This window comes from Neopsephotus bourkii, unplaced genomic scaffold, assembly GCF_033783945.1.
Source record: "Neopsephotus bourkii isolate Nb327-2 ecotype Australia unplaced genomic scaffold, CSIRO-AGI_Nbou_v1 NB_518, whole genome shotgun sequence".
In the NCBI taxonomy this organism is placed as follows: domain Eukaryota; kingdom Metazoa; phylum Chordata; class Aves; order Psittaciformes; family Psittacidae; genus Neopsephotus; species Neopsephotus bourkii.
Genome location: NW_026901019.1, coordinates 800,947 through 822,258, shown reverse-complemented (window position 1 = coordinate 822,258; position 21,312 = coordinate 800,947). Strand labels below are relative to the sequence as shown.

The 21,312-nt window shown below is 44.1% G+C and overlaps 1 protein-coding gene across 1 annotated transcript; it reads left to right on the top strand.

The window, feature by feature from the left end:
• The first annotated feature begins 5,473 nt into the window (after positions 1-5,473).
• On the top strand, positions 5,474-14,609 carry SDE2 (SDE2 telomere maintenance homolog). The gene is made up of 7 exons (XM_061350490.1): positions 5,474-5,636; positions 6,683-6,800; positions 8,622-8,733; positions 9,265-9,434; positions 10,155-10,266; positions 10,896-11,304; positions 13,904-14,609. Exons 1-7 carry the CDS (start codon positions 5,523-5,525, stop codon positions 14,117-14,119), a joined length of 1,251 nt encoding a protein of 416 aa, XP_061206474.1. The 5' UTR covers positions 5,474-5,522; the 3' UTR covers positions 14,120-14,609.
• Positions 14,610-21,312: the final 6,703 nt, after the last annotated feature.

The following is a 21,312-nucleotide window of genomic DNA, read 5'->3' as shown; positions in this document are numbered from 1 at the left end:
AAAGCTCACATTGCAAGTATATGCAATATTCACTCTCTCCTGTTTCTTAAAAACTTCAAGGCAAAGGGGTCTGACAGATAATAGATATCTCCCATGTACATCTGGTACCACATATTCACTCTTAGCCTAGGATTTTTGCGAAGTTGCCAAACATTCAGATGACAATTAGGAAACTGGGATCCAGTCCTTACACAGAGATTAAGTAATTTAGCACAGTGTCTCTGAAAGCTGTAATTAAAAGCAGTTTAGTTTCATTACAGGGAGAGCAAAAATAAAGACGCAAAGACCTATTTTTGGTATTGTTTTCCTATAAAATATATTGTACGCTACAAGCCACCCATTCACTGCTCTCCAGCTGGATTCAGTGACCAAATCTAAGCATTAGGGCTAGCAAATCAGAGTAAACACAAGGTTAAGGAAATCCTGGAATCTGAAGTAAAAGTTTCTACAATATTACCTGGGTGTCTAATCAGCCAATTAATTTCAAATTATTGCTGCCAAATTGAAACTTCTTTTTAGCAAGACAAACAAGTGTGACTGTGCTGCTGATGCTAATGACCAACAAAAAGGGTCCTTGGTTTCTCAGGTTCATTACATATATACTGCAGAGTTCCTTCTTGAAAGGACTCACAGTTTAAACATCCTTGCATAGGATGGAGACAAAGATACTGAGCACAACAAAGAGACTAATGTGAGGGCAAAACCAGTTTTACAGCTATCTTTAAACCTTGATTACGTCTAAGTATCTGCACTATTACCAACTGTGGGCTATAAGAAAAGTTAAATACAGTTACTCACCACAGAGTTGTTAGGAGATTGAGATCTGGGCATTCACTTAGAGACAGTAAGTATATTTAACAGTAGCTATTGTATTAATACAAGGGTAACAGAAGTAACACAACATCTGTATCTCTCCCCCCCTTGCTCCAAACCCAGTATCAGGTATCCTAACACACTGTCTGTACCCATTGTGCTGATGACACAGAAACTGAAGCAGATGCCTATTGACATTTGGCAGGAAGCTGCACTTGCAAATATGAACTTAGATTCATTACGGTTAATTACATTTTTGTCACACAGTATGATGTCATGGTATCTGAAGTAAAAAATGTTCCCTCATGTCATATAGCCTCTTCATTACTGTCCTAAGAACACCCATACAAAGGTTTCTTTTCATCCTGTCCTGATCACCCATGCAAATATAATATGAAAGCATGTAACCTATTGAAGTCTTGCAGATATGTTATCTGGAACTTGTGCTTTGGGATACCATTAAAATGTATATGAAAATAGATCCAGATGAGCCAGTCTCCATGTACAGGATAGTATGTGACCAATCGACTGGCAGGTGGGAAACTCACTCCTAAAAGAAATGTTTTCAAATTTTTGAAGTAACCTCAGTGGACAAAATTTACCTTGGTTACTGTGTGTACACTTAAGACTATGCTAAAAGGAACAGACATCTGTTTCATATTTTAAGTAGTATCTTTCATCCTTTCTCTCGCCTGTGTCTAGGAACATTTTCAGAAGTCAGAATCACTGAATTCTTACCAGAGCAACTTTTGACCCATCTTTTGTTAATCTGGGGACCTTGCGAGCAACTGGTTTTGTGTTCTTCACTCCCACAGGTATCTTTCATGTGCAGATCAGAAGTCAAGGGCCAATAAGTAACTCACAGATCCCTCAGCAGAATCTTGCATAATGTGATCTTGGTCTTGACCACGGTTATTAAGCACTACAAAGCACTGCTACTACTATTAAAACAGAATATATTGGAGGAAACAATAAGGGTGAATGAATGAATAGCAGCATTATGAGAGTTACACATCTGGTGGTTCTAGATAAAAGATATTGAAAAAACTGTGTTCTGTGTAGATTTTAAGCAGGAAATAGTCTCATCTACCACACCGCATACTATAAGCACACCAAATAATTCAGGCATCACAAGCACAGGTATCAGAATGAAATAAGAAAAGGATAGGTAGTCTCATCTCTTAAATTACGTCAAAGTAGCAGGGAATTCTAAATTCTAATTTTGGTCCTTCCATTGACTTAAGAAAGTAGTATAACCAGTTTGCCTGAGTGTCACTGTTTAAAAAGTCAGAGTACTTACTTATCCCAGAAGGATACTGTCAGGTTTAATTAATTATGTCTGTAAACCTTTCTAAATGAAAAGCGGCAAGCATGATTTATTAACTAAGTCTAAAACACCACTGCAGAATTAGAGGTTGAGAACTGTTTTATCACGAGAATAACATTCCTAGTAAAATACATTTCAGGTGGGAAATTATAACAAGAGCCTTTTTGACTTATTTCATTTTTTTCTGAGGAGCAAGGCCATACACTTTTGATGGGTTCTAGGAACAGAAGTGTAATCAAGAACAAGAGATACAGGAACACTTGCCCACTGACATTAACATGGCACCAGCTAAATGGCATTGAATAAATCATGAGAATGGAGACTGTATGCTCAGCACTGCTGTAGGAACAAGCTGGAAGAAAACTACTCCACCGCCTATTAGATGTCACTTGCTTGTAGCTTGACTACTCATAAGGATCTGCACAGGTCACCTAGATACAGCTACCCAGAAATGGAGGGAGTATGGCATTAGTAGCCCAAAAGTACCCATAAAGTGGCAATGCATGATCTACAAAAGGCCTGATTTATGTCAGCAGGACTCCACTGCTGTCAGCACTCATGCTCGCAGGTGTATCACAGCTCTAGCATGTACCTGCAGGCAGAATCCAGGTGTCAGAATTACGAATGACAGGCAGCTGTCACTGACACACATCTCCCAGGGTGCATTAGGCTATTTTGGTCCTCTTTCCCTACGACAAAGCTGTGTTAGCTATGGTACTCCTCATTGGGAATTTCTAATTCAGCTGGTGCTCATTAGAGCTAGGAATTCATCACCACAGATAAAACAGTTCAAAACCTTCAGAAAGGATGTGGATCAAATGACTGGTGAATTACACCCATTCAACACATCCACTGGACAATCCTGTGGCCCAACTCCTTCCTGAACAACTACACCTATTTGGCCAGTACTTGCAAGTTCCACACCCTCACAGCCAATAGCAGGAGCTTCAGAGGAGGAAATGAATCATACCCTTGGAATGCAACTGAAATCCCACAGATGTAAGAAAATACTTATTCATCTGCATACATGCATGTGCATACCTCATATATTGCCAATTACATTTCAATCAGATACTGCATATAAATAAAAATACTCTGGATCTAGTGGAATTTAACATTAGGTGGCATTCCACATGTGTCATAAATGAAACAAGCAGCACCATGTGATTTAAAATACAACACTGACTGAATTTGGGCCTGATGCAGCACAGAATAACCACAGCTTTTCCAGGCTATACAGGCATCAGGTTTGAATGGTCACACTGTGGTAACATGACACGTAATTCAGAAATACTAAACTGTTATAGAAAGTAAAGACGGTAAGGGATTGTCTAGAGTGGGTCAAAGTGCTTTATGAAAACATCTTAGCTAAAATGAATGTAGTGCGAGAAAGGGTGAATCAAGTTTGATTTGTGAGTTGGCCAAAACAAAGCCTTGGGGAAATCCCCTTAATTAAATTGTTACCAATTTGTTTATGCTTGCAAGTGAGGTCCACACTTCCGAGTCAAATTACTTCTCCACCCCTTTGTTTCCCATCATCCTCTTTTTTTTAACCACATTGACTTAAGATGAACAGGCACAAGAGCTACCTATCCATGCTCGCACAGGCCTTGCCAAGCAGCACAGCTCTTCTGCAAGTAAAAAGGGTGGGGCTTTCTAAACAGCCAAACAGCCCACACACAATCCCCATTCTTTTAAAGCAGTGCCGATTCTTAAGACCCGAGTTTAGCTGCAGGCTTTGACACAAACGCTTATCTCACTTGCCAACAGGGGATTTTCAGGGTGCTAGGTGCCCTCCTGGCCAAGGGACTCCCTCTTGAGTAAGGACAGAGCTGAAGTGGGCAGATTATGTCAGAAGTGATAATCCTTGGCCAAACTGCTACTAAAGAAACAGGCACTGAAGGTAATGTCATTATTTGGAAATAAGGCGAGAGGTGCATTGTGCTGCACCTCTCACCTTATTTCCAATCACAGAATAGTTTGGGTTGGAAGGGACCTTCAAAGCTCATCCAGTCCAACCCCCTGCAATGAGCAGGGACCTCTTGAACTAGATCAGGTTGCAGATTGCAGGGCAGCCCACCTAGGTCTTCACTAGTGCTTGCAACAGTCTCCACAAGAGCAATCTACCTGCAAATATCCTCTAGCAGGATGGTTATGTTGAAGACATGGAAGAGATTTGAAGCCTCAATAAGAACACAATAATGACACTACCTGGAATGCCATCTCACACCTTGGTGTGTGTCCTTTCCTGGAGAGACAGAGGCATGCATTTTCTTTTAACCAAATCTCCAGGCTCCTGCTTACTGGTATTCCCTGCATGTTGTGAAGAGCTGAGTGTTGCCTTCTGCTCCAACGCAACTTTCACTCTCATTTACAAGCATCTGTGACTACGTAATCAAATCTGCCCCAGATACCAGCATATGGGGCCTCTCCCCACCTCTATGCTAAAATACACATAGGAATATGCAGGACAAAGAAGCCAGAGTCCATCATCCAGCAAGTCCTTACATGAAATTTGTACCATATGTGATGGGACAATTAAGAGCTGCACATTTCTATCACATTTCTTACACCTGCAATGCTTTGCAATAGCAGCACTGCTCCTTCCCAGCTGCATGAGCATTTCCATTGAGCCATGATCCATTTTGCTCACCATTACACCTTTGCAGAGTGAACATTACAGGCTGTAAAAAGCCTTTACACCCTGGTAGGCTTCACATGCTGGGTGACAGGGACATTTCTCTGAGCATCACACTGTGGACAAACAGTGCTCAGGGCCATTTCCTAAAACAAGATACCAGAACACCATGTGTACGACTATGGTATGATCAGAGTTATCCTGTGGGATCCTAGGCAAAAGTTGCTGCAGCATTTCAATTCCCAAAGAGTGCCTGATAAATATACCCGGATTCTCATTTAACTGTATGTGTCTAAAAAATGATAAACTGAAACTCTAAAAGGACTGAAACATCAGACTGATTCCAAGGTTTAAAATGTAAAAAAATAACATAAATAAAAAATGCAGGTGTAAAAATGATAAATGGGGTCCCTGAAAGGACTGAAACGTCAGACTGACCTAGAAATACCAGAAATACAGCTTGCCTTACATGCAGCGTGAGCCTCCAGCACTTAAAAAACAACCAAAACCCAACGAAAATACACCAACCCCGCACAGAAATCTTTACAACTGTCAATTTAGCTCAGGGGAATTAAGCAGCCCGGTTAAACCACCAAAGAAAAGAGGCCGGTACCTCACTCGCACCACACAACCTCAGAGAGGAGAGAGCAAGGCCGAGCCTTTCCCTCAGCGTTCCCGCCTCAGCCCCGCCTACCCCTACGGGCCTGCGTCATTGTGCGCAGGCGCGGCGGCGGCGCGGCTGTAATGGCGGCGCTGGTGAGGGATCCGTTCGCTGCTCGGGCGCGGCTGTGGCCGCTGCCCCCACCCGGCGGAGACTGCTCGGTGCGCGGCCTCCTTCGCCACCGCGCTCGGGAGCTGGTGAGTGAGTGAGCGGAGGAGTGGGGGAACGGCGTTCCCTCAGGCCTCGATGGTGGTGGGAGGCGCCGGTCACCGGCTGGTCGCCACCGGCCACTGTGAGGTTTGGCTGAGGGCTGTGGTGGCTCGCGGCGCAGTGGGCGCGCTGCTTCTGGTGGCTGTCGCTCAGCAGAGCGGGAGGGTTTGTTGTAACAGACTGCTGTGGTCGCTTATGTAGGTAGTATATGTGTGTAAAATATATCAATCTTAAGTTCTTTGCAGTTCAAAAGATGTGGGGTTTGTTTGTTTTTAATATGGAGTGTTTGAACACTTAGTGTACGTTTTTCCAAAGCACGGCTTTTAGAATCATAGATCAGCAAGGTTGGAAAAGACCTTTTAAGTTGATCCAACCGTTCCCCAGCACTGCCAAGGCCACCATTAACCCACGTCACTGAGGGCCTCGTCTGCACGGTTTGTGAGCACTTCCAAGGACGGTGTCTCCAGCACTGCCCTGGGCAGCCTGTTCCAATGCCTGACTGCCTTTTTGGGGAAGAAATTGTACTTAATATCCATCTAAACTTCCCCTGGGACAGCTTGAGGCCGTTTCCTCTTGTCGTGTCACTTACTACTTGAGAGGGGAAACCAGCCCCCTCCTGGCTCCATCCTCCTGTCAGGCAGTTGTAGAGAGCCATAAGGTCCCCCCTGACCCTATTCTTCTCCAGACTAAACCCCCCCCCAGGTCCCTCAGCCTTTCCTTGTGAGACTGGTGCTCCAGGTCTTTTACCAGCTCTATTGCCCTTCTCTGGACCTGCTCCAGCACCTCAATGTCTCTCTTGTAGTGAGGGGTTGCCCATTCATGTTTACAGTCAGCTGATTTAGGGTGTGCTTCATTCCTGTTTACCGAAGAATTAAAACAAGCGCCATAGCTGATATTCATGCTTTTAAGATCATCTGATTTTTTCCTTCCCCTCAGTTCCTGTAGGAAGGAAACAAACATTACTCCTAACTGAATTTCTTCATAAGAATGTTTGATTTCAGCCATAATGTGACTCAATTTTGTTATTTTTTAGAACATTCCTGAAGAAAGCTTGTACGTGAAATGTAACGGACGACTGGCGAGTGATGAGGATGTGTTGCAAAATGGAGCCGTTTATAGTCTGGAACCAAGGCTTTGTGGTGGCAAAGGAGGTTCGTTGCTTAACTGCTTGTTATCTGCTAGATTCTAAGGCTGGAAAACTTCTCATACTGTAGTCTATGCTGATAGCAGCAGTCCTGATATATTAGATCTCTTGTAATGTGGATGAATGTGATAATGTCTGAGCTGAAACCAAAGTCTGCAAGCAAAGCTGAGAATTGAGTAGCTGGCACAGCTTTTCTTTGCATCCCTGGTCAGCATAGCTCTATTAGTAGACATCTGTAAAGTGCATTAGAGTGACTTCAGAGTTGAAATTGTGTTTAAAAGTACCTGGCTTCTTAGGCTGCTAAGTTTCATTCATGGTCACGTAGGACAAATATTCCAGGTATGAATAGTCTGTGATTTGAGTATGTTATATGACCTGATTGTCTTCTCTTATTTGGAAAAAAAGCCCCATATAAATTCCAAGCTCTCTGTAGCCTAAGAACTAAAGAGTTCAATTTAAGCTAGACTCCTTATATTGATAAAATATTTAAACTGTGTTACTGAGGATGTACATCAATCATATAAAGCAATACAGCCGCTGGCAATGTGGGCATTCCCCACAATGGAATATGATGGGTGAAGCAAGTTTAGCGAAGTATTTGAGTGCAGTTGGAGTCATGTTTGTTTTTTGAATCCAGTTCTTGGAATTTTCCAGCTGTTGTAGCTGTGCTGAATACCTGTGCAGCCTTGCATCAGACTGCAGCTCAGCTTACTTTGCTGCCTTCAGTTTTGGACAGAAGTGGAAATAAATACATTGCTATAGCTTAGGAGGTGGTGTGGTTTCTTTAAGTGCCGTAAAAGTGGTGCATCTGGTAGAGGTTTGTAATACAGGATGCTTCTTTCTCACCTGTTGCCCCTCAGCTTCAGTTATCCTGGATAACAGATGACAGAATGCGACATAGGATGTGCATTCTGTGATTCACTTGGTGTTACTGATGTGCCACTGGTGTCAGTTTGAAATTGTTCTTTAACAATTTTGTTTGCTTTCTAAAGGGTTCCTTTTGTTTTGACTTTGTAACTTAAAAGCCTGATAAAACCGGCCAAACAAAACCAGGTCAGAACTACTGGGATTTGTATGATCTCAGCAGAGTACAGATTATGCAGGCTTAGAAGTGAACTGAGCATTTTATTATCACCTCTGACCTTAGCTGAGTTTTGGGAACACAGCTGCCTAGGTGTAGCAGCTAGGTCCACATTCTTCAGAATGTAAAATTCAATAGCATGTTTCATGAGCTACAAAAATTCTCCTCACTAATGACAGCTGTTGGTTTTATCAGCTGAACACAAAGCTTTTTCTGCCTCCTGATACAGTAGGCTGTTTGGATTGGTGACTGCAATACTCCTTGAAAGTACTTGTGGGGCACTAAAAAGTATAGATTTCTTCACCTTCTAGTTAAAAGCTTGGCACTTCCAAATTGCTGGCTGGATTATATTAGTAAACAAGTGTCTTTCTCCAGCTGGAGACAACATAAGGTGGGACCAAGTGAGAGAAATCAGCTCTCTTGCCTGTAAATAATTAGTGGCTGAGGAGTGTATATAAATCTGTTTTGGGAGGCTCTCCAGCATAATACTGTACATCATGATCACCTTGATGAAGTGGTTAGGGCTATCTTCTAAACAAGTTATTTTATCATTTTTAGATTCCTAAAAGGTGATTTCAGTTTGGTGGAGTCTGAAGGGGCTTAAGGGGGAGTTTATTTCAGTTGCATTGAAGAGAGAGGAAGGTGTTGAATTTACTGTATTCTTTATCCATAATTAACTCTTCTGTTGTGTAATAGCTCGTCTCCATTTCTTTCTGCTTAGCTAATTCTTGATCTCTCTTTTCTCAGGGTTTGGGTCTATGCTGCGAGCACTTGGTGCCCAGATTGAGAAGACAACAAACAGAGAGGCTTGCAGAGATCTCAGTGGAAGGAGACTTCGAGATGTCAACCATGAGAAAGCGTAAGGCATTTTCTTAGGGGCTAGAACTATAAAATAAACTGTCCATGTAGCTCACTTAACAAGAGCTTAAATGAGAGCCTGTTTTATAAATGACATTTTATTTTGTATAATACAGAAGAGCAAAAGTGAGATCTTGAGCACAAACGGCCTGGAAGCCAACAGGATTCTTCTCACTATAATTATATTAGTGCAGAATAGGAGTGGTTGTACTGCAGCCTGCTTCTGAGAGGCTGATATGCACCTCTGAGATTCTCATCTGGAATTCTTGCAGTTCTCTTGGAAGCTGCAGGCTGTGGTATTGGGGATGTGTGACCTTACTGGTGTTTCTAGCTTCCAAAATAAACTTTACTCTCTTCTCTGTGGTAGTATCTCTATATATTTCTTCAGTAATTCCCCTGGGTGCTGTTAGCTGTCTTTTCCCATTGTTTCCCATCCTAGCAGGTGGTAAAAGCATTCAGTAATTGCCAAGCAACAAACTGGTATTACATTACATGCTGGAAACACTCATTTTCATGGTTCTGTCATCTGCAGGATGGCTGAATGGGTGAAGCAGCAAGCAGAACGGGAAGCAGAGAAAGAGCAGAGGCGCTTGGAAAGGCTGCAGCGGAAACTTGCGGAGCCAAAACACTTTTTCACCAACCCAGACTACCAGAGGCAGTGTCATGAAATGGCTGAGAGACTGGAAGATTCAGTCCTTAAAGGTATTATAGCTTAACCTCACTTCCTCTCCTCAAAAATTAAGGCAAAGTAAAAGTCCTTGTAGCCTCACTCCGGTATGGAAACGGAAAATAAACCCTGATTCTGACAGTAACTCTTTCAATTGAATGAAACTTTAAATTCCAGTAAAATTTGTTGGGCTTGATTTATTCCCCTTTGTCTGATGGTTCTCTTATTGAACAGCATAACACACATACAAGTGATGCTTTGTCTTGCTGTGCTATGGTGTTACCTTACTATTTATTATTTGCTTTTAAGCAAAATTCTTTAAGTACTGCTAGTTCAGGTATAAGAGTTCTGCAATCATTTTTAGTGACATGGTAAAATATAAACGGGTCTTATGTAAAAGCTAGGAATAGAATCCAACTAGAAAATACCTTATTTCTTTTACTGTTCTTTGTAGTTACTTTATTTACCCATGGATTGTTCCCTTGCTGGCAGCTTGACAGTGAAACTTGAGGCTGAATGGGATGTAGAACCTGAGAGTTCAGTTGAGGACTCCAAGCTGAATTCACTCTTTGCCTTAGTATAGCCATGTAGAAAAGCTTTTGCTGCTGCTGAGTCTTGAATCTTTGAGTGCTTCACATGTGCATCAATAGCAGTTATTTTCACTTAGTGTTTTAAATTGCATCTGAAATGGAAAGTAGAGGTCGTAAGATACGAATTGAGTGCTGATGAAGTAGGCTTTTAATTCTGTTTTGAAGGATTGCAGGCCTCTTCAAGCAAAATGGTGTCACCAGAGAGCAGCAGTAGTCGGAAGCGTCCAGGTGAACCTGGAAAGGATGGAACCAAACCTCGAAAAAGAAAGTGTTTTTGGTAAGCATTATGCCTTGTTTTCATACTCTAGTATTAAGCCTTGAACAGGATGAAAGGTTAGGTACATACAAATGAGCAATGTCTTAGATGTAGACTTCAATAGGAATAGGGAAATTGAGCTGATTAAATTGGAGAACTCAAAGTAAACGTTGCTGTGTTCATACAGTTCTGTCCCAGCTACAGCAGGCAAACTTTATTTGAACTAAACCTTTCTAATACAGTTATATTCTGCTCCTTCCCATTGTCCTTTTTTCATTAATGAATAAATTTACAATGAACTGAAAAGAAGATTTTTTTATTCCTGGCATCTTTCACCTAATGTAACATGAAAGAGAAATCTTAATGATTCCAGTGTTTCAAGTAGCAATAGGTAGCACATATTTCTGTATTGGGAATGCTGTAAAAAAAAAACCACAAACCCAAACCAGCCTGTTTTTTTGGGGTATCTTGGGTCCTGTTCAGTATTAACAGCTCTTCCATTTACTAAACTATCCTAACTAGAGTAGTTCACAAGATCTCTCTGAAGTGAGGTTTGGGAAGAGAAATTTGACAATAAAAATAAGTATTTTAACCTTTTTCTTTAAAACAAAATAGATGAACATTAATGCATAACATGCTGTTTGTGCCAGGCTGGGGTTGGAAGGACTGGATGACTGTGACAGTTCGGACTCTGAGGATGACAGTGAAGATGATTCTCCTCATGCATCTGATGGAAGTTGCCCATCAGGCAGCAGATGTAATGAAAGTGCTGGAAATTCAAGTGCATGTTCAAGCAGCTCTGTGGAGCCAGCAGAGGATAGTCCAGCTACCAGTGCAACTGAAAAGCCTCTGGAGCAGCCGGAATGTAGTGGAAGAGATCTGCAAGGAGAGACAAGCACAAGTGGGCAACCTGAAATTCCAGCTGAAGGAAATAGTACAATGACAAAGCCCCTGAAGGAAGAGGCCCAAGAAAAGAATGAAGTAGCCCAAGCTCCAAAAGCAGAGGAGCAAGAAAGTGTTTCTCCGAAGGCACAGGAAACAAACCAGTTACAGAGCACAGTACGTATGAAGCAGTACAAAATATATCATGTATTTTTCTTCAGCTGCTTTTATTCAATCACTTTGCCCTTTGTGGATTGCATGAAAGGGGAGGGAATTTGTATCTGTGACTTCAGTGCATTAGATGCATGTGCTTGAATGATCATAGTTTCCCTAAGAAGCTAATGGAATCTCCAAAGTTTGCTTCAGAGCACAAAAAAATCCCAAAGGTAAAAGGAAGACCAGTTTAACTGAAGATGCATCCTACAAATTAGGACAAGGGAATGTAGCAAGTTAATGGAAACTGCAGCCAAAGAACATTCTTCTTTGACAGTGTCTCCATGGAGAAGGTTGAATTGTAGGGTGGTAGCATTGTCTCGAAGGATGCTAAGTAGGATTGGTCAAGAAAGAATGTTGTAAGATTAAGATTTTAATAGTCTAGAGTTTCTACTAACATGCAGTTGCCCTTGGTTGTCTAGTATGGTCTTCCCTGAGATCCATGTTTCCTTGGGGGTGTTTTAGTTTTGTTTTTGGTTTTTCTTCTTCTACATAAACAGTTACACTCTGGATCCAAAATTCTTCATGGATGGGAAAAAGGAAAATAAAACCCTTCTGTAGAATGAAAAGCTCTTATAAATACTTCTTGCACATCACCAAGCACTGTCCAATGTGGCTAATCTTATTTATAACATAATTTGAATTCAATGTTTATAGTTGACCTCAGTGTTTAAATTAGAAGTTGTTCTAAGCAGACATCCCCTAAACCAATTGGCTGATCAATCTTTCTTAGTTTTTATTATGAAAAGACTTGAGTCTAGTTCGTAGAGAACCATGGTGGTCTTGTGCCAACTTCAGTTCTTTGTTGATTGTTGAAGGTCTGGAAGCAGCAGCTCCTTCACTAGAGAGACAGGATTAGTATAAATGACGGGCTTCATTTCTACTGCAGAGGGTGGTGGAAGAGGGGTTTTAAAATGAATCATCTGCTGTATCTGTGTTGGAAGCAGGTCTGTACTGTTGCCATACCGTTATCTGTGCTGGCAGTCTGGCTTGGTGTCACAGTCCTCAGCCACATCAGGAGAAGGGCTGACCATGACCTTCTCTGGAACAGGAGCATCCTCCTCTGACAGGAGGATGGCTGGGATTCTTTTGCTGAAGAGGCTTTGGGTCAGTCTTCCAGCCAAGAGAGACTGTGGCTTTTCCCACTGAACTGATGAAAGCCCAATTAATATTTGGCAGTGAAAGATGTCCATACTTGTACTTTGTTGCTCGTTGCATGATATTACTATTAAACATTTTTAGGGGTAGTGAATCTAGACTTACTCTAGCAGTAAAACAAAATGTGGCTTCATTTTTCGGGCTAAGGAGTTGCTTGGATTCAAGCCTACCATCAGCTACCACTGCCAACGACTGAATTCTTACAAGTGGAAGTTTAATACAGTTAAATGGAAAAACAACCAAGGATGTAATGAGATAAATTAGAACTTTGTCATCTACTGTACCTATTAGAGCTGGCAAATTTTAAACAGGATGTTTACCATTCTTCACTGTTTACCTTTTGCTCAGTATTTGTGAGGCTCTATTCCTAGAACAGGAAACTCCACCAGTGCTGTGGCAGATTGCTATTGCAGGTGGAAATACTTTTATAATAGCCCTGGATGGATTTTTTTTTTTCAAGTAGGATGAGAATAATGAGGCAACCAGTCTCTTTTTGTATGCTTAGCAGGACAAAGGTTCCAATTCTGCTAGAGCTAATTGTTTTTGCTGAGTGCATAATGGAGTGGTCCTATTCCCACTGCTGGCATTACGTTGTCTGAGGTCTCTTTGATAACTCCATCATGATACGTACCATAAAACTAATACATGCTTTTAAGTATCTAGCGAAATAGGCATAGATTTTTGTGTCCTTTTTAGAGTGTTCATGCTTCGTGTTTCCCAGCATTTGAATTATCCAGGCTTTGTCCATGTTCTTTTGTGGACAAGGCCCTGGGCTCAGACTAGACAATCTGTAGAGGTCCCTTTCACCCTCGATTACTCTGCAAATATACTAATTGCCTTTTAAGATGTAATTTTAATCCATTTTCTTGTGGCAGGATGAGATGTGAAGTTCAGAACTTGCTTTTGGTTAATCTTACTAAAAAGAGGATGGGTTTATATATACTTCTATAATTACAGTGTAGCTAAACTAGAAATAACTGTTCATCCTTCTTCCTGCTCCTGTTGGCGTATATTGGGTTATATTCAGTGTTGGGCTCAGGAGGGGCTGTTGGCTTTGCCATGTCTCTGAAAACCAAGAGTAAGGTACTGAAGTGCTAGGTGAGATGGTGGGCTGGTTTAATTCATGTTTTTGGGGAGTACTCCTATAGCTTTTACAGTTAGTGCTGGCTAGCTTCAGTTACTACAGTGATGCAGTAATACTTCACCTGGATAGCATAAGTACCTCTAATAATATGCAGCATGATACACATTGAGACATTGCTCAACTATAGTAAGTAATTAGGAGATTGAGACAATCCTAATTGAAGGTCTTCTATAAGATGAAGCATTCTGTCTTGCTTATTCTTCCCCAGACCAATCAGGAAGACAACAATACTAGTCTCATGGGATGTTTTTCTCTTTGCAGGAGGTGGAACCGATAGACCTGATGCTGTTCAACTCTGCTGCTGAAATGGAAGCCCTGGGTTTAGACAAATTGAAGATGGGATTGATGTCTTTAGGACTGAAATGTGGAGGCACTTTAAAGGAAAGAGCAGCAAGGCTGTTTTCAGTGCGAGGTCTGTCTAGAGACCAGATTGATCCTGCCTTATTTGCAAAGCCCTCCAAAGGGAAAAAAAAGTGATTTTTTCAATTTTCTATCCATGTGTTTTGTGATTTTTTTCTTATTCTACTGAAATTCTGTATGGCCACATGTAATTCTTTGGCATCCCTGGATAGTTTTGGTTTCTGTTCTCAGTGAAGTTTGAGTAATGTAACAGTGAGTCGCTAGATAGGGAGTTAGTCGTGCATTCAATATGTTCAGTATTAAGGGAGTGAAACTTCTGTCTTTTGATCAGCTTTGCAAATGGTTGTAACAAGTCTTAATGCAACAGGTAAAACAGACTCTCTGTATAGGGACAGAAATAGCCTTAATGTTTTCTGGAAAGTGGTTTTATGGCACTGTCATCACCTATTTGAAGAAAAATAGCAATCCTTTCTTAGCTTTATATTGAATCACCTTTAATGTGAATTGCAGTTAGCACAGATACAACTGTCAAATGAGACATATTGAACTTACGATCTAGGTTTAAAAGCTGAAGTTTCTTTGAATAAAACCAACATTTTTATATGGATGAGGTCAGTATAAATACCTGCTTTTCTGTGGGATGTCAGGCATGATGTAAATTCTTAATATGAGTAAATATTTCTTTTAGAAGAAGTTAAACAAGGATATTTACTTATTTTGCTCTGGAAAAGTATCTGAGTGGGGGAAAAGAGAATCACATCCTTAAGGAATTAAAAAGAGTAACGTACGCTGGCTGGCTGCTGAAGGTGAGTAGGATACAGAGTGATCATCTGAAGCTGAATGGGAAATACAGGATGTGGTTTTTAATTCCTTTGCTATCTAAAACCAATGGAATAGACTTTGAAAGACTAAAAGCACCACCGCTGCAGTCATTTATCCTAGAGCAATATCTTCTCCCCAGCACTGTGAGCCTTTGGTGCAGTGGTGAGGGCCCCTCATAGGTGCAGCTGCCACAGCTCTGGTTTGAGAGGCTTTAAAGTGTTCAGTGCCTCAGATCTCACATTTACCACCATATGCTGGAGAATGTTGTGTTTATGATCTGCTCTCAGATTGTCTTGTAGAGACACTTGAAAAATTAAAGCTTCTCTCTCCTGATGTCACACCATCCGTTTGGCTCATCAGGTTCTGAAGTGCAGTACTGGCAGGAAATGGGCTTCAAATGCTGGGAAATCAGTTCACTCCTGTAGTACTGGATGTTTCTGACATGAGCAGTTTGATGCTTCAGTCAGTTTTGCAGTCTTACAGCCTCTTTCTTCAGAAGTCATTTTGTTGATGTGTGGAAGTTTTGGATTGTGAGAGGGTGTTAAAAGCTCAAGGATTTATTCCTGATGAACTCCACAGGCAAGCTGCTGAACAGTTGGATTGATGCAGCTGCTCCGAAATGCTGGTTAACCTGACAGTTCATCCTGCACCAGCCTGGCTTTCCAGGCAGGCTGTGTTATACAATGACGTTGGAAGGCTCAATGCCCTGCAGGTTTGTGTGTGATACAGTCACAGAATGATTTGTGTTGGAAAGGACCTTGAAGCTCACCTAATTCCAAGCCCCTGCCATGGGCAAGGACACCTTCCACCATACCAGGTTGCTCCAAGCCCCATTTAGCCTGGACTTGAACACTGCCAGGGATGGAGCAGCCACAGCTTCTCTGGGCACCCTGTGCCAGCACCTCAGCACCCTCACAGGGAAGAATTTCTGCCCAAGAGCTCATCTCAGTCCCCCCTCTGTCATTTCAAAGCCATTGCCCCTTGTCTTGTCCCTACAGGCCTGGATCAAAAGCCCCTCTCCAGATTTCTTCTCAGCACCTTTAGACACCGGAGCTGCTCTAAGGTCTCCCCTTAGGCGGAACAAGCCCAGCTCTGTCAGCCTGTTTCCACGGCAGAACTGCTCCAGCCCTCCCAGTATCATGGCCTCCTCGATTCTCCCAACAGGTCCGCGTCCCGTCCCCGGTGCGGGGCCCGGTACCGGCAGGTGTCGCTGCGGGCCTGGGCTGCGGGGCCCCGGGCTGCCCCCTCCATGTTCCCCTCTGCCTGTCCGGAGCAGTTCTCGTTCCGCACGGGTCCTGGCTCTAGGAGACGGGGCTGGGCCCTGCTGAGCGCAGCGGTGGGAACTGGGAAGCCCGGAGTTCATTTCTAACACAGCAGCCGATGCCTGAGCAAGCCAGAAGCACTGCGTGTACTGCAGCTTTTCTACCCACAACATGCATTTGAGACTACCTATTTGCAGGCATATTTGATGTGGTTAAACTGAAGTCCATGGTATCCTTTTAACGGAGTGTCCCCAGCTTCTAAATTCACATCCACAAGATCAGTTTTGTGAGCATCCCAAGGAGGGGCAGGTATTTGCAGTGGTGACTGTTCCACCATTGTACACAAACCCAGCACTTTTGGATCACAGTGTCGTGAAAACGTAAATGTGTGGCTCTTGAGGGCTAAATTAAAGCACACATAAACTATTCCCTGTTTATTTGCATATGGGATCCAAAGGTGATGAACTCAGCATTTTGTGGCTAACATGTAACAATCATTAGTAAAATCTGGTTTCTATGATGAGCAGTGACTTAAACACAGTAAATGATACAGTAGGATAAGGTGATTCTTGGTGCTAGTAAAGGGCTTGACATGTCTGAAATTTTAACCTATAAGGGAGTCTTGGAATATCAGGGGAAAAAATGGGTGGAAAAAGGGATAGAGACAAGCGTGTGCCCAGGGATACATCCGCAGGAAGGGTTAGCCTACAACAGCACAGGTGATCTTTCTAGTCCAAGGGATAATGCAGAGTTTGCAGCACCCTGCTGCTACCTTTCTTTTCCCAAGGATTAATGCAACTTCGGATTCCCAAAGTGTTTCTGGTTGTAAATACATCAAAACTGTGAACATCTTTCCAAGAGCAAAGCTTCATGCTCCCATGCAAACACTTCCCCAGGTATGTGACTTACAGAATGCTTCTCTAAATGCAGTTATTAAAGACATCTATAAGATCCAGAGCCCTGCCTCGTGTTCCTGTTGCATGTCAGAGTTACTAAGGAAAATCAAGTAGCAAAAACACTGGCACAAACCTGCAGAAGGGCCTTTCCTCAGCTCATACAGATCCATCTACACCCTGCAAAGACATATAAGTACATGTAACACATGAAAAACAGCAGGGAATGAGTGAGAGAGAGAAATAAGCTGTGGAAGTGTGGAATGGTCATCACAAAGCAGACATAGCTGGCAGCCTCCAGCCAGAAGGCTCCTTTCCCTTTTCCTTGCTGTGCAGCCCACCCCATCCTGTACAAACACACAGAGTTACTTTGGTGTCCTGACCTGACCACCACTTTGAGCATGCAGGTATTTCTTCCTTTAGTTTTCCGCTTCCTGCTGTAGGTGGCACTGAGCCGACAGCAGAGGCTGTGTCCAGTTTCAGCAGCAGATGAAACCCACAACCCTGTGATCAAATACCTGGCCACAGGCCCTGCCCCATGGGCACGGTGCCGCTGCACAGTGGGATATTAGGTCACGTTTATATTGTTCTGCCTATTCCAGGAACAGCCAAAATTAACCACCTTGATCCCCCACTGAAATTCATTCTTATCCAAGAATTTGCTTCCTGGAGAATGCTGGTGTTTCAAAGGTTTGTTCATAGAGGTGCCTTGTTCTCAGGAAGGTGCTATTTTAAAACCTTAAAGGCTCCTCCAAGACATTTACTCTGAGTGGTTAAGGACTGCACCCTGCTTAGTTAACACTGCTTTGCCCTCGGTTCCAGCTGAGCAATGAGGGTGGCTTTGCAGATTAACATACCTAATGGCACCAGAGGCAGGGAGGTGACAACTGCCCTGGCTCCTCCAGCTGCCCAGGAGGTGCTTGGCAGGCACCACTGCTTCCAGGCACTGCCAGGGCCAGGGGATGGCTAATCCAGGATGCTTAGTCTGGATTTAGACCCAGTCAATCTGCCTTGAACACTGCCAGGGATGGGGCAGCCACAGCTTCTCTGGGTACCCTGTGCCAGCACCTCAGCACCCTCACAGGGAAGAATTCACCCTGTGCCTCTAACCAGGCACAAGGAACTGAACTGGCACAAAACCTGAAGTGCAAAAAGCAACAAGAAGCATTCCTACCTGGGATGTATGGAAAGAAGGGCAGTGTTTGTAAGGAGGCAGCTGGCTTGTGAGACATCTGCTGGCAATACCACACATCACTGAAAACACGATGTCCGGTGGCTGTAGATAGCACCTTATGGCCTGTGTGATATTGTAGTCAGCATAAGGTAACCAGTGGGACCTTGTAAGGGTGGCAGAGTTCCTGACTGCTGGGCTGGAAGTTGGCAGCCACCTGGGAAGTAGTGACGATGAACCAACCGCCCACAGGAGATGATCCTTCAGGTCCCTTCCCACCCAAACCACTCTGTGAGTCTGTGATTTTCAGCAAGCAGGCAGGCCCAGCACTGTGCCCAGTAACTTCACATTAAAGTAAATGGCAAGAACTGGATGTTGAGACTGTTCAGAGACACCTCTAAATACCTCAAAGTCCTGTGGGATCTCTGCCTGTGCTGTTCTGTTTGCTTTGTCCCGGGTTCCCCTTTCCCAGACCCCAGCTGTTCCCAGCCAAAGCCGGAGGAGCTGCACTGATTATCACCCTTGCTGGGATGTGGATTGGGAATCTGACTTTCCACTTACGCCAGCAGTTAGAAGGCTGCTCTGAAAGGCAAAGTGTCAGACACCCTTGGTAGGAGCTTGTGAAATGCAAAGGGGTGGGGGAAAAAGAGAGGAGAGGAAATAAGGTCTCAGCAGCAGGGTAGAGCTGTCACTTCACCTGGATTGTGAAGGAAAATGGGAGAGCAGCCCTGGTGCAAACGGAACCATGGAAGGATCAGACAGGGCAGTGTCACTCAGCTAGCAGTGGTGGTTGATACAGCTTGAATCTTCTGTTACCTCTCCTAAAATGCAACGATAATGGAGAGAAAGCGCTGCTGTCCTGCCCAAGCCTCCCTCATGTTGTAAGAGCAATAGATTTCCTCATGTCCAGCTCCACTGAACATAGCAGGACATCACAGATTATCTTGTGAGCAGTGCTGTGAAGGCAGGTCAGAGCTCAGGCTTGCTGTAAGCTGTAACTCAGACATGCTGCCACTGCCAGCACCTACCCAAGAGCTTAACTGAAAGCCTAGGACTCACAGGCTGCTGAAGCCCTTGCTGTGAGCAGCACACCCCCCCTCCTGAGTGCCATGTGTGTGCTCTGCACTGTCAGTAGCACAGGAGGATGCTCAGTGTTCCAACACCGGGTTTGCCTTAAAACACCTTTACATTTTTGGACATCATTTCTGCCTATATATGGTCCACTACACCTCTGCACTGATCTCTGAGGCCAGGCAGGATGTGGTTCTGGGCAACATGATCTAGTTGAAGACGTCCCTTGCTCATTGCAGGGGATTGGACTGGATGAGCTTTGCAGGTCCCTTCCCACCCAAACCATTCTATGATTCTATGTTACAGCACAGCATAGATGTTAATGCAGAACCACGCTGCTGCCAGGTACATAAGATGTTCTTCCCTCAGAGGCTGGGGTGCTGCTCAGACACAAAGGATGACATGGCAGCTCCACAGCCTCTGTATGCGTGACAGGTTGTACCGATACATAAGCACACAGAAAGGATCACATCAAGCCAGGAAGGAAGGTGACAAGGGATAATTTCCCACAGCACGGGCTGGTGTCTGGGTGGCAGTGCTGCATCCACAGCATCCTGCTCAGGGGTTTGTGCTGTAGAAATCTCTGGAGTCTTCCCCACACCCTAGACATGGGTGTTAGTGATGCCCAGCCTGGTGTGCAGTCACCCAGGCTATCTATGGTTATAGCTCTCTAAAAATCATCTCCCCCCCAGGCCTCTGCTCTGTGCTTACCACCAGCCTCATGGTCCTGGATGGGGCCCCAGAGTAACAATGGGTCTCCTCTGCCACTGCATCCCCCTCCCCAGCCCCCCACATCACCCACATTCACACAGACCCACTGCTCTCTTTTAGGTACCTTGTGTCCACAGGACAGCAGAGCAAAAGGGGAGCCAGATAATGGTGCAGAATCCTTGTGGAGGGCAGAAGAATAGGGCTCAGTCCTTGTCCACCCCACTGGTCCCACTGTCCATCCCTGGTGCAGTGCTCTGCTCCCTGCAGCCTGGCGCCGACTGCACTGGATGGGATTCCTCCCAGGCCTGGGGGGTGATGTCTGGAGTCCAAGCCCTGGAGGGCAGCCAGGGTTAATGCTCTTAATTCTCAGGCAGGAACCAGTTCAAATACTTTCTTCCCCAGGAGCAGTGCAGATAAATCACCGGCTTTGTTCTTCAAAAGATAGCTGAGCTCAGGGCCTTCAGGCTATGCCCTCTTCCAGGAGAGAAACTGGGACTGAATGCCAATGCCATTAAGAGAGATAGTACATAGTCATGAGAAGGAAATGGCCCGGGATCAATCTGGCTCGCCCAGTTCTGATTCCAGTAACCCATGGTGCTGTAGCCCAGCGCTGGTGACTGGTGAGTCTGTGTTTCTGCCTTCTTCTCTCCCCTTAAAGCTCTTCTTTTCCCACAGACATTTACACAAGTGGAAGCTGCCTGCCTACCAACAGGCCAAGGTGGTGGTGGTTGCAGGGATGCCTGGGTGACCTCAGAGCCAGGGTCCTGCAGGGCAGCAGGGACACTTGACATCCAGCCTTCTTGATGAGACTCAAAGCCATCACAGAGTCCAACAGGTCTCTCTTTTCACCTAGCCCATGGCCCATGGCCACCCTATCCAGTCAGACAAACCCATTTCAAAGCCCTCCCATCAGGTTCAGTCAGGGCCTCAGGGACCACATCACACAGAGATGGACAGCAGTGACCTCTTCATCCCCAGAGCCACTTGTCTACTGAGAAGTCTGACACGAAGTATGGAAATCATTATCATTGGTGCCACTCGGGCCAACAGTTTGGTACAGTTCAAAACCCATTGTCAGTGCATCTCTCCAGGGGATATGCTGGTCAGATGTCATTCCGTAAGGAATGGTCAGGGTTAAAGCACTTCACCCGGGAAGGGAGGAGCACAAGCAGCTAATCTCTTCCTGCAGTACAGCTGGGTGACTGCCTGCAAGCTTTGGCACTGCACTGCTGCAGCTCACACTCAGAGCATCATCTCCTTCCTGTCACAATCATAGAATGGGTTGGGTTGGAAGGACCTTAAGATCATCTAGTTCCAGCCCCCTGCCACAGACAGGGACACCACACACTAGTATGTTTCTAGGTTTTCTCTTTAAGAAAG

Coding starts and splice junctions, on each gene's coding strand:
- SDE2 (XM_061350490.1), top strand. CDS start 5,523: ATGGCGGCGCTGGTGAGGGATCCGTTCGCTGCTCGGGCGCGGCTGTGG. Junction 5,637..6,682: donor GCCACCGCGCTCGGGAGCTG/GTGAGTGAGTGA, acceptor GTTATTTTTTAG/AACATTCCTGAAGAAAGCTT. Junction 10,267..10,895: donor CGAAAAAGAAAGTGTTTTTG/GTAAGCATTATG, acceptor TGTTTGTGCCAG/GCTGGGGTTGGAAGGACTGG.